Genomic DNA, 12,850 nt, shown 5'->3' on the forward strand with positions numbered 1-12,850 from the left:
AAGTACAGCCTACTTCTCCACTACTACGTCCCCCATCCCCTTATTTCCGATAACTCTTTCTTACTTGACAGATCGGATCTCTCTCCCTCGGCCCGATGTGGACGCCAGGCGTCTGCTCCCCCGCCATAACCGCCTGTGGGAGAAAATGAATCACAAGTAGAAGAAGCAATTACTATGGAGATCATCTCGACCATCTAGACCTTCCGTTAAACTAAGGGACTATGTGTCCGACTCGGTATTGTATCCTATCCATCGCTTTATTAATTATAATTCAGTCTCGAAATCTTATAAGACATATCTCAACGCTCTTTCTTCTCACACTGAGCCAAGTTCTTTCTATGAGGCTAACACCGACCCTAATTGGTGTAAAGCCATGAAAGAAGAACTCCAGGCCTTGGAGAAAAATGAAACTTGGAAGCTTGTCCCCCTACCACCAAACAAAAAACAGGTGGGCTGTAAATGGGTGTATAAAATCAAATACAAGCATGATGGTTCAATTGAGAGGTATAAAGCTAGGCTAGTAGCGAAAGGCTTCACTCAGACCTATGGTGTGGATTACCAGGAAACCTTTGCTCCGGTGAGGCAAAAATGAGCACTGCTCAGTATTTTACTATCCCATTGCTACTAACTCGGGTTGGGGATTATTTCGGATGGACGTTAAGAACGCATTTCGCAAGGATCATTTGGAAGAAGAGGTGTACATATCTCTACCTCCAGGTCATAATTTTGCCTCTGACTCCTCCCTGGTATGTAAGTTACAAAAGGCAATCTACGGGTTGAAACAATCCCCTAGAGCATGGTATGCCAAGCTAAGTCATTTTCTATTAAAAATTAATTTCAGCAAATGTACCTCTGATTCATCCATGTTCGTTAAACACACTCTCACATACACGATCATTATCTTGATTTATGTAGATGACATTATTGTAACAGGGAACAATAATGAGGAAATTGAGAAAGTAAAGCAAAAATTAAAAAGGGAATTTGACATTAAGGATCTTGGTCAATTAACCTACTTTCTCGGAATAGAAATGGCAAAATCTCATAAAGGTCTATTTCTGTCTCAGAGAAAGTATGTTCTAGATCTTTTAAATGAAACAGGGAAAATAGGAGCTAAGCCTATAGATACCCCTATGGAGACCAAGACTAGACTTAACTTAGAGGATGGTGACCCTCTAGATAACATAGGTCATTACCAGCGCCTGGTGGGGAAATTGATTTACTTAACCGTCACCAGACCTGACATTAGTTATGCTGTGAGTATGATTAGCCAGTTTATGCATGCTCCACGTACTCCTCATTTAGATGCAGTTGATAGGATCCTAAGATACCTCAAAGGTACTCCAGGACATGGTATCTGGATGAGAAATAATAATAATGCTATCACTATTACTGGTTTCTCTGATGCAGATTGGGCAGGTAGTTGTGACAGAAAATCGACTTCAGGATTCTGCACATTTGTAGGAGGAAACCTAGTGACATGGAAGAGCAAAAACAATCAAGAATGAAGGTCCAAAGGTCAAGCCGAGTATCGTGCCATGGCATCGACAGCTAGTGAACTCATATGGATAAAGCAAGTTCTGGTTGATATGGGAGTAGAGCATAAAGGCCCGATGGAGATGTACTGTGATAACCAAGCAGCCAAACACATCGCATCGAACCCAGTCTTTCATGAAAGGACTAAACATATTGAAATTGATTGTCACTTCATAAGAGAGAAAGTCCAATCAGGAGAAATCACAACTCCGTTCATCCGAAGCCATGAACAACTGGCAGATATCTTCACCAAAGCCCTAGACAAAGCAAGTCATCGAAGGCTTCTCAGCAAGATGGGTTCTATCAACTTATTCGAACCCACCTTGAGGGGGAGTGTTGAAGAAGTCTCAATATCTGTTGAAGAAGCACCAAAACCAGGCAGCAACAATGTTCAAGCGGTCAAAGATCGCGAAGAAGGACCAAACAGTCTTTGATCGTTGGATATGGCCTCGAACTCTAGATCATCACAGGCCTATTAGGGAAAGGGAGCAACACCTCTCCCCTAAAGGGAAAAAGGCTGCTTCAACCTATCCCTAAGCTAGATTTAAACGTTGGAGTGCAACAAACAACAACAAGGAGCAATAGGACCGTTGCAAACATACTTGTATATAACAGAACATTCTTGTACTCAATAATCTCAGAATTCACATTTGAGTAAATATTCATCAAAGATCATAATATAAACACAATTTTTTACAATAACACATTGGATATGGGCCAATGGATATGCATTGTGTTGTGGGCAATTTCGGCCTTAGCTCAAGCCATTCACTGCAAGTAATCACATAAATTATGTTACTAGTTTTCCTTTAATGAGCTGTGATCATATATAATATTAGAACCATGTTTAAAAACTACACCTTAATTTTGGTATTTTACTTCCAAATTAATTATCAAGCATTTATGTTCCATTCATTATTATGCTTCCCTTTCTATTAAAATATTGACCCAGTAAAACAATCTCTAATAATAGTTAACTTATGGTCCCTCTGAAATCAAATCAAAACAAATTAAAATTGACCAATCAAACTCAGACTCTCTCTACCTTCCATTCACACATGCCACTTCCACTTACACGCGATCCTTCAATTTCTCTCCTTCTCCTTCTTCCTCTTCTTTTCACCGCTCCCCATTGTTCCATGGCGGAGCGGGCTACATCACCGCCGCCACCACCACCACAACCTACCCTTATCCTTCATGACCCTGTTATTTCTCAATCTCCACCCATTTTTGAGTCTGGCACATACGTTGTTCAAGTCCCTAAAGATCAAATCTATCGTGTTCCTCCGCCAGAAAATGCCTTAATTGTTGAACGCCACCGTAATCCTCAGCAAAAGAAACGAACGCGTTACTGTTCCTTTTTCTGCTGTTGTTTTTTAATTGTAGCCACTGCTGTTATCGCCATCGCCCTTGGCATAGGCCTTTCTTTTGCTTTCTTTAAGTCCAAGAATCCTGAATTTAGAGTTCAACGTTTTATTGTCAAGAATAACACATCTCATCATTATCCCGATTATGACATTACGTTAAAAGTGAGAAACCCCAATGACAAATCAGACATTTTGTATATGCAAGGTGGGGTTGCTTCACTTTTGTATAAGGATCAAAAAATGGCAGCAGGAAAGTTTCCAACCTTTCATCAGGACAACAAGAATTCAACCTACATTGGTATAGTACTTAAAGGGCAAAGCATTAAGGGTGCAAAACCAAAAATGCATGTCTCATTCTCTCTAAAGATTGGCATTCCGGCGAAAATGAAGACGAGTAGCTTCATATCTGGGGAAGTAAAAATTGTTGTTAAATGTGAGTTTATGGTAGATACTTTGGCAAAAGGAACGAGAATACTTTCTCAGCAATGTCAAACCAATCGCTAGCATATATATGCAAACAAGCAAGAGAATTAAATCTTTTAGCAAGTAATACATTTCTATCAGCCAGCTAGCTAGGTGGATTGATTTCCGTTATTATTTTTCTGATGATGATGATGTGAGGAAACTGGAACAAGCGATATTTGCTAGTCAGAATCTGGAGTCCTAGAATTATAATCTTCTTGTACAATTTATGCTGCGATTTTCTTATTCAGCTGGCCCTTATTTTCTGATCCAGGTGCTTGTAGGATTTTATTTTTATGAGTTAACTAGTGTCCCATTTTTTACAAACCAGACTTCTTTCGTTCTCTAATCTTAATTGCTTCCACTCTCATTCCTTTAACCAAAAAATGATGAATCGGCTACGCCAACATAAATCCGGGCTTGAATTTAACAATGTTGGTTGGTGATACAACCATATATTTCATATCATGTGCAATTCATGTGCCCTTCACAAATCTCTTCTCCATCCTTTAGATAAACCACCGGACTCTTACTGCTGGTGCTTGGTTCTCGGAGTGAAGAGGGTAGCCATCATCTTTCTTTTCTTCGGTGATACTCTTATGAGCGATTCAGACCGCATTTTCTGGACAGAGAGACGGCTAGTCTGATTCAGATGAATTTGTTGACAATTTTATTTCCATTTGTCTTCCATATGAATCATATTGGAAATAGATATGGAGACTTCAAATTTCTGAAACTTTTAAATATTTCATTTGGTTAGCTCTTCGGAAGTAAGGAAGTTATCATGAATTGTGGATGATATTTGGCATATGTGATTATAGTATGGAATCAATATCAAACTTTTGGATTTAATATTCAATTGGTACTAATACTTTAGTTTTTTTATTTTGAAACTAATATGTGAGTCCTGTATTTATATTTTTTAAAACTATATTTGAAGCGGGCTTTATGTGCTTAGTTTGATAAATTATTAATACTATAGGATTACTTATATAGCGAATTAATTAAAAATATTATATTTATCATAATCACATCAGCAAAATAAATAAATAAAAATTACAGCAGAAATAAAAGTATTAGCATCAAAAAGAAAAAAAAAGTTTACAATATTAGTATCAATGGATATTAAGATTCAAAAGTTTAGTAACAACTAAGCAATATATGCTGGAAGCTGATTGTTAAGAAGTCCCTGGAGTTATGATGGAGTCTAATAAGAAATTGCTCATCAAAACCTGGTTGATGATATAGGACACTTGTTGAATAATTAAGAATGCAGTATTAACTAGACATTGTTCGTGAAGGAAATGCTCTCTCGAATCATAGGTTAGAATTGGTGCTAATAAAATAAAATTTTACAAGCTTCTAGCAGATTTTCTAGTCGTTTTTGTTAGGTATTAGCTTAGTGTACCCAAAACTTAAAAAAAAAATAAAATAAAATAAAAGAAAAGAAAAGAAAGAAGAAAACTTCATATGTATGCCTCTTTATGTTACATCAAACGACATGTAATGTCTGGTATAACAAACACCACAACGCGCAGTTGAAAGCTCAGATACATTTTCAGGTGAATCTGAATAAGACCCAAAAACAATGTTATCTAAAATCTGCTTGGTCGTGATTTTATTTTAGTTTCTTCCTTCAATTTCAAGTTAAGTACGTGTGATTTTTGTTATTAAATCAATATATGCTGTTTATTCCTTTAATAAAATTAACTATATTGTTAAAATATTATCAACTTTACCAATGTCACACATTTTTTTTTTTATTGAGATAGGACAAATTTAATTTATATGATACAACTTTTATTTTATCATGTAAGAGCCACATTATAAAATAATGGTATTATGTACGACATATATCAAAATTTGCTAAGAGAGTAAAACTAAAAGAAATATTGAGATCATAAACTGTTTTTTGTATTTTATTGCATTCAAGTAATAAATAACTTTTAATATCAATTTGTAAATTAATTAAACTAAAATCTACCACGAGTAATTTTGAGAGTGCAACGGAAATATATGTATTTTATCATATTGTCGGTTCTCTGAATTACTTTAATAAAAGTTGAAATATATAATTTATTGAAGGGAAAGTAATCAGATTTTTTGATATATATTGAAATAATCAAATCAAAAAATAAATATATGATATAATATAATATATATATATATATATATATATATATATAAAGTATCATGGTTACAAATTTTAAGCTCTGTAGAGGAACAAAATGTAGCAAAATTGATTATGATTAGCTCCGTCGCCAGAAAAGAAAAAAAGAAAAAGATTACTTGGGCCTAATTATAATCTTTGAAATACAGCCACCCTTTCCCAATAATTTAAGTTCAAAACCTAAGTCTAATGCCAACCCATAATATTTATTTTCTTATATAATTGGAACTCTACTAAAAAAACATATTGTATTGGACTTTTTGTGAAATGACTGATCAACATTCATAATGAACCCAAATATGGTACGCATTCTCTACATGTATGTTAACCCTGCTGCTGCCGTCTTTCACATTGCTACTCAATGTGTGGTTGTTAAGTTCAGAGTTAGCTGGCTAACCATTTGTCATATGCTGTATACTTTCTTCTTTTCATTTTTTATTTTTTGGCAGAGGAGAGAGGATCTTTTGCACCAATAATAAAGAGTAGGAATCAAGAAGCAACCCTAATATACAAACACAACATTAATTTGTTCCCTATTTCAAGATCAAATGGGTCACATGCCAGAAGAAATTATAATTATACAATGTTACTCTCACCCTATACCAAGCAAAGACAAGTTACCGTACATGCAGAAATTTTTCATTATTCTTACAAGAAAAGCAGAAAGAATTGCACTTAAGCTGTTGCTCGACCCTCTAAGCGGGGACCAATAGTCCTATAATGACACGTCTCTAAATCAAGATCAGGTATTTAGAATCTCCATGGCGAAAAAGATAGACAGATGTATTGTATATAGGACCATCAAACAAAAGCAAATATATACATATATACTTAACCAGAATATTTCTATACTTTTGTATATTTAAGTACATAAAGTTTATGTTAATAGTATTGTTATATATAATAATGAAAGTAGCGTGTTTAATGGTTGTGCATCATGTGTTTAGGGTGTAACTTTTTGGAATGTAAAGGCATTATAATGCTTAAGAATCATAGTTGCTTTACTAATTATATATGCATACATGGTTTGTTGGGAGCAGGATCAATAGATCGTTTAAAAGAGATCTAATAGGGTTTCTTTTTTCTTTAAAGAAAATTTTAAGGCGAACATAATTAAGTCATGAATAATCTGAGTAAAATCTGTTAAAGGTAAGTGAGTGAAGTTTGTTTGTTGGTTGTTTCAAGGAAGTGGCCTTCTCCACCAATAATTGGAGCTTCTAATAACATAGTTTATTTGAGTTTAGGGCACCAATGATGGGTTGAATCTAGTGGGGAGCCTTTTCTTCTTTTTTCTTTTCTTTCTAAATTTAATTCTTTTATAGAAAAAAAAAATTTTTTGGAAGCATGTTGGATGTCCCCGTATAAAAATTTATGTCCTCTTCAAATCAAGCACTTTAAGTGGATTCCAACTCCTCTTCAACCATGGATGCCCCCCTTCACTCAATTAGTGGGTTTCCCTTTCACCACCTAATCCTTGAAAATAACAATTAAACTATAAATTTGATCCATTAAAAAACCACATTGAGATTCCTTTGATCTACTAAGGTGGGCTCTCTCAAATCCTAGTGCCCAATGGTTTAATTAGGTCTATATTTCTATTTGTGATCATTTGGCTTATTTCCACTCCTCCATTTCTATGTGTTAAAACTTTCCACACTTCCTTGTCTATTTTTCCTTTATTTTTAAAGGGTTAAACTAATTACTAAGATCGCACACATCACCCATTCAGCATGGATTAAAAAAATACAACATAATAATTAAAATAGAAATTTTCTTTTGCTTTTGGCTATCTTAAAGATCTACAAGATTTAAGAGATATGTGTTATATATTCATGTTTCTTGTACCCTGTGTGGATGCCAACTCTTTCTTGCTTTCTTTTAAGCTTTATTAAGTACATGTTTTTGTCCTCCAGTAATACAGATATTATTTCAATCCTTTGCGGATGGGCACATTATAATAAGAGGACAGGATTAATTAGCAGATATGATCACTTTGGAGATAGAATTTTGACCTTGAAATAACCACATCAAACATATGTATAGTTGTAATCGGATAAGACATTTATCATATGTATCCAAGTTTGTTGCATCCGTTCCTCATATTAAGTTAAGCTAAAAGACATGATTATCGACATGTATATCTTAACCAATCTATCTTGAACTATTAATTTTCTATTCAATAATTGGTAGATGATTATGAGAATGGCCAGTTCTGTTTTAGTTGGATGTCAATTTGCAAATTCGATAATGGATTGATGAATCAAAAGGAATACTCGAAAATGAAAATTCAAGCAAATAGGCATGAATTCGAACAAGCTACAAAACTTTCTCTGAGTTAATTTCCAAATAGGTGCCCCATCTAAAATTTGTTCTTAATAATACATATATAATAACTTGTACAGCCTTCATTTTACATCCTAGCTGCCCTAGTCCATATATATGAAGTAAACAAGTGATGTGCTTGTCATTATAATTTATAAATATAGTGAGCGAAAGATTGTACAATTAATTTGCTTTGGCTATATGCACGATGCAAAGCTTGCCAAAAATTGCAATATAGACTTTCAGTTTTTAGATTTGATAATTGGACAAAGTACAATACACTAATTGATGCATATAGTTACTAAACATAGAAAAAAGATAAGAGCATAATGATTTCAGTAACAAGTGTAGCTAAGTAGCATGTGTATTTAAGTTGAGAGAGAGAGAGAGAAGAGTCTTCAGTCAAAAAAAAAAAAACAAAAAAAGAAGAAGAAGAAGAAGAGTAAGAGTGTGATCCTCAACTTGCATATATATTATACACATAAAAGGAATAGTTGTTATTGGTCATCGATTTCCTAGGGTTCCTCGTTTTCTACACCCGATACATACATACATACAATAATAATAATAATAATGATAATAATAAAACTAGACACATCAAAAACATGACACATGTTATATAACAATCTTAGTTTCAATAGTAATGATATAAACAACTACAAGAATTCTTATATTTTTAATAATATCCCAATAAGAGACTGAGCTCTGACTCATATTGGTATCTTTACAACTGTTGCACGAAGATGCTTTCTCCATTATTGATGAGTTTTTAACAGTGTGTACTGCATGCTGGTGTGTTAAGACTTCAGACACTAAGTTCAAGAATTCCACATCTTTATATATTTGACTGCCCACAATTCCATTTGCATATTTCTTGGTGTCAAAGGATTTGAAAAAGACTAAATATCAGACCACAGATCTCAAAGACAAACATGGTTAACTGTTCAGCTCTTTTCATATTTATCCACAAAAGGAAGAAGGAAGGAGGCTAGTAGACGAGACACCTTATACACCCACACGAGGGAATGCCCAAAAAATATATATATGTACTGGTAATAACTACTCCTAAATAACAACAGAGAACGAGGAAGCATGCCATGCGCCGAGTGACATCATGTGACATAAAATTAACTTTTAGATTTTAACACCACCTTAGCAAGTATTGCGTTTCTTATATATATTAAGTCTCGAGAACTGCACTACTCAGTTAATAACCATCACCTGAGCGAGTCCTTGGCCTATGCAGTTTTAGTTCTTCGATTGCTCAATGCGAGAGGAGCTCCTCTAAAGTGGCACTTAAGCATATGTCCACATTGAATTACTAACACTCTACTGAAATTTTTATTACAAACCAACCTTAAACTGTACATTTACTTGTAACTATACTTGCAGTTAAAGTTATATAAGGTGAAAGTCCAGTAATCATCAAAATCATGACAACCTTTATATGTTTTCTAGCAATGGCCGATTCGCCATATTCCTTCGGTTTTGATTGTTTCTTGCAGGAAATAGAACAAGAAGAAAAGAAAAGATAATTCCTTGTTTGGAATTGGAAGATCGTACATGCAATACGAGAAACCATTAATTATTTACTTTAAATTGTACCTTCTTTTTTAAACGTTGGCTTTATATGTTGGATGTACAATATTGTCTTGTCTAAGAATAATAGAAAATCATATAATTTGCATTATTTTAAAATACTATAAGCTTTATCTTTCTCTGGATTTCTTTCCTTTTTTCTTTTAAGGAAAAAAAGAAAGATTTCTTGTTATATGCAATATAAAACATCTCATCATACCAACAATAAACATAAAAGTCGAGAGAAAGTGATTATCCAAAATTATGGAATTCTTGTATTCCATTTCTTTTGTTTCAGCTTTACAATGTCTAAACAAGAAAAAGAAAAAAGCTCCATAATTTGATTAATCCACCCTTGAACGATAATAACTATTATAGGGTGGAAATCAATTTTTTTGTTTTTTTTTTCTTCTTTTATTACTTTTACTCCCAACAAAGTCCCCGCAAAGACTTCTGCTTCCACTCTACCAAACGCCGCAAGAAGTCTTTAACCTGCATAAGAAAACACACACACACATATATATTACAAGAACACCCCCAAATATAACAAAGTTGCTTGTTGTACGGTTCAAGAACTTACCTCAGCTGGATCTTGCAACGAATAAGAGGCATTTGTTTCCTTTGGAAATTTAGAAACCAGTATCCCAAGCCCTTGTCCCCTGTTCCGTAAAACCTGTTTATCATTCATCATAAGTTAATTAGTCCATGAAATAAAATAAAAAAACCACACACATGATACTGAAAGGAATAATATATAGTTCGAAGCGGTTTGAACTCCAGCTGGAGTCTGATTAATATAAAAAGAGAAATTGCAGATATACCTTGAATGCGTCCTCATCGCTTCGGTCATCACCGATATAGACAGGTAAAACATCAGTGGAATTAGCATACCCTGAAAAGGAAACAGTCAGCAAAATTAATATCATCTTTAGTACAACATTGCTGACAGGTGCCGTCAATCTTTATAAATAAATAACCGAGTTGCTTATACCTAGTGATTCTAACAAGAATTCAAGAGCTTTGCCCTTGTCCCATTTAATGGTCGGTCGGATCTCTAAAACCTGTTTGAAACAAAGTAAGGTTAATTTTAGTGAGGCACATTATCGAAGACACTATTCTTATTATTTTTGCTTAGTTTGATTGATGTCAAAGTAATGACCTTCCTCCCTTGAGTTAGTCTAAGCTTTGGATAATCGTTAAGTACTGATCTAACTTCTTCTGCTAATGCAGCCCACATCTGCCAAAAGGAAAAGAAAAAAAAAATGATCCCTCTCATTAGCGGTCGAAGCAGACATTCAAAGACAAAAATTATTAGCGGACTTTTTAAAAGAATAAAAGAAAAGGAAAGCTTTCTTGTTTTGGTACCTGTTCCTCAACACATCGGAAGTGTACGGATAAACAAAATTTGTTGTTTTCGACTTTAGCTCCAGGGATGGATTTTGTTTTCTCCATCAAAACTTTGTACACCTGAAAATCATGAATAGCAAAAACGTTTTACATATTTTTTCATGCATGCAGTTTTCTATTAATGTTTTACTTTTTCTTCGGCGATTGACGAGAGGGTAAAAGAAAAAAAAGAAAAAAGAAAAACAAACCTCATCAATCATAGGCAAAAATTTGCTAGCAGGTTGAAAGAGTACAGATTGATGGTCCTGAAAGAAAAATTCCAAATTTTATAATGAGTGATTAAAATGGAAAGTTACAAAAAATGTATATAAATCAAGAAAGAAGTACTGTGGTGCTAACTTTTCTGTATTTGTGACTTTTTGATGGTCCCTTTATGTCCATGCCATGGCTACCAGCATAGTAAAGCCCTGCCAATTTTACAAAGCTGTAGACCTGCAAAGATTTACATAAAAAAAATGGAAAGGAGAAACAACATTAGTTACCCAATACGGTCTTCAAAAATCATAACTAATACAAATAGGGAAAAAAAAAGTGGGTTAACTTTAATCACCTTGTCCCTGCACCTTCCAGTGACTATTGCTGTAGGGAAATATCTTGCAACATCTCTAACTGCATCTCTCATCTAATTATATACAAAGAAAAAGAAGAAATGGTTAGTATTAGTGACAAAAACTTTAAGCAAATCAGAAGTACGTGTATAAGCGTAGAATCTAACTTCATTAGTCATGAATGCTCGATCAGGGTCTTCAACAATGGGTGAAAGTGTACCATCGTAATCAAGAAACATCACAATCTGCTTTCCTTTTGATGCATTCACTATTTGCTCAAACACGCTTAATGCTGAAGGATGATTGACCTGGTTTCATTACAAGTGAATGTTAATGCATAGACATAAGAATAACATAGCTGAATCATTTGTGTGTAAGATTAAAGACGTACAATCCATGAGCTTTTCTCTTCAATTTCAGATAAAGAAGCCGTGGATTTGACACGGGTAGGAGAGGAGTCTCTCATAGAATCAACCCAAGTGCTAGTTCTAACTCCTGTTACTCGTGTTTCCATCTTGTTTGCAAGTTTAGGAGCAGGCAATAACAATGGCTTCGGAACAACAGCCGGTGAAAATAAAGATTTGGGCAAGAGCACCCTGATCCTGATATCAATACGCAATTTCGCTTCGGTTGATACCACATTCTGGTTTGTCATTTCTTTCTTCCTTTCTTTTTCTTTTAAATGAACTGGACTGGGGCAAAAAGAAACACACTCGATCAATACAATAACCTCAAGAAAAGCAAGACAAAAAGAAAGGGCCAATCGAGAAAACACATGAAAGAACATTAAAAGAATGTGTATGCAATAAATAAATTTATATAAACCTGAAAGAAGTGGAAAAGAAACAGAGAGAAAAGCAGAGTAGAAAAACAGAGAGAGAGAGAGAGAGGGGATTGGTATGTGTGTTGGGAGTATGTGAAGAGAGGGTATGCAACAGAGAATGAAGAGAAATGGGTGTTAATAAAGGCCTAAAAAGGTGAAAATCACACGCGCATTACACACAAGTAGAGGGTCCGTGTAGTCAATTTTCCAAAAACTTAGTTTTCACGGCCACTAACTCACTAAACAACTCTATTATTATACACTTATGAATATCATACTGCTACACCCCTCTTCTTCTTTTCTTTCTTTTTCTTTTTCTTTTTCCTTCTCCAAATACTATTTTTAAAGCCACAAAATTCTTATTTAAAAAATAAAAAATCAGTCTCATACATATATCTAGGACCATTATAATATGATCCCACTTCAAAGAATATTTTATGTCTTTTTCTTGTTTCTTACTTCCTTTGAAAACGAAATGCCAATGTTAAATTGAATCCAAATATTAAATTTTAAAAAATAAAAATGTTGCAATTATATTAATTCCATTGTGGTCCTTGCATTTTGGTTTTTGGCTTAGAGTGAAATGGCCAATTTTATTCAATTAAAAGTTCATCAAAAATATTATTATTTTTTTACT

The 12,850-nt window shown here is 34.1% G+C and overlaps 3 protein-coding genes across 3 annotated transcripts; 2 read left to right on the plus strand and 1 right to left on the minus strand.

Moving 5' to 3' along the window:
- Positions 1–650: 650 nt before the first annotated feature.
- Positions 651–1,508, plus strand: LOC125369182 (uncharacterized mitochondrial protein AtMg00810-like). The gene is made up of 2 exons (XM_048370921.1): positions 651–750; positions 934–1,508. Exons 1-2 carry the CDS (start codon positions 651–653, stop codon positions 1,506–1,508), a joined length of 675 nt encoding a protein of 224 aa, XP_048226878.1.
- A 1,060-nt stretch (positions 1,509–2,568) lies between these two features.
- On the plus strand, positions 2,569–4,219 carry LOC8263049 (NDR1/HIN1-like protein 13). The gene has a single exon (XM_002513852.3). It carries the CDS (start codon positions 2,595–2,597, stop codon positions 3,405–3,407), a length of 813 nt encoding a protein of 270 aa, XP_002513898.2. The 5' UTR covers positions 2,569–2,594; the 3' UTR covers positions 3,408–4,219.
- Positions 4,220–9,687: 5,468 nt separating this feature from the next.
- LOC8263048 (probable trehalose-phosphate phosphatase D) lies at positions 9,688–12,476 on the minus strand. The gene is made up of 12 exons (XM_015715963.3): positions 12,216–12,476; positions 11,782–12,082; positions 11,558–11,698; positions 11,393–11,464; positions 11,182–11,274; positions 11,031–11,087; positions 10,801–10,902; positions 10,595–10,672; positions 10,427–10,496; positions 10,257–10,327; positions 10,016–10,108; positions 9,688–9,927 (listed from the first exon to the last, which is right to left on the minus strand). Exons 2-12 carry the CDS (start codon positions 12,043–12,045, stop codon positions 9,859–9,861), a joined length of 1,110 nt encoding a protein of 369 aa, XP_015571449.1. The 5' UTR covers positions 12,046–12,082; positions 12,216–12,476; the 3' UTR covers positions 9,688–9,858.
- Positions 12,477–12,850: the final 374 nt, after the last annotated feature.

This window comes from Ricinus communis, chromosome 2 (assembly GCF_019578655.1).
Source record: "Ricinus communis isolate WT05 ecotype wild-type chromosome 2, ASM1957865v1, whole genome shotgun sequence".
Lineage (NCBI taxonomy): Eukaryota > Viridiplantae > Streptophyta > Magnoliopsida > Malpighiales > Euphorbiaceae > Ricinus > Ricinus communis.

What these genes read in the sequence shown, in the direction of transcription:
- LOC125369182 (XM_048370921.1), top strand. Translation starts at nt 651, where the DNA reads ATGGACGTTAAGAACGCATTTCGCAAGGATCATTTGGAAGAAGAGGTG. An exon ending in CTCTGACTCCTCCCTGGTAT is followed by an intron (nt 751 to 933) that starts GTAAGTTACAAA and finishes TTATTGTAACAG; the next exon opens with GGAACAATAATGAGGAAATT.
- LOC8263049 (XM_002513852.3), top strand. Translation starts at nt 2,595, where the DNA reads ATGCCACTTCCACTTACACGCGATCCTTCAATTTCTCTCCTTCTCCTT.
- LOC8263048 (XM_015715963.3), bottom strand. Translation starts at nt 12,045, where the DNA reads ATGACAAACCAGAATGTGGTATCAACCGAAGCGAAATTGCGTATTGAT. An exon ending in GAGCATTCATGACTAATGAA is followed by an intron (nt 11,465 to 11,557) that starts GTTAGATTCTAC and finishes GTATATAATTAG; the next exon opens with ATGAGAGATGCAGTTAGAGA. An exon ending in ATTCTTGTTAGAATCACTAG is followed by an intron (nt 10,328 to 10,426) that starts GTATAAGCAACT and finishes TTTCCTTTTCAG; the next exon opens with GGTATGCTAATTCCACTGAT.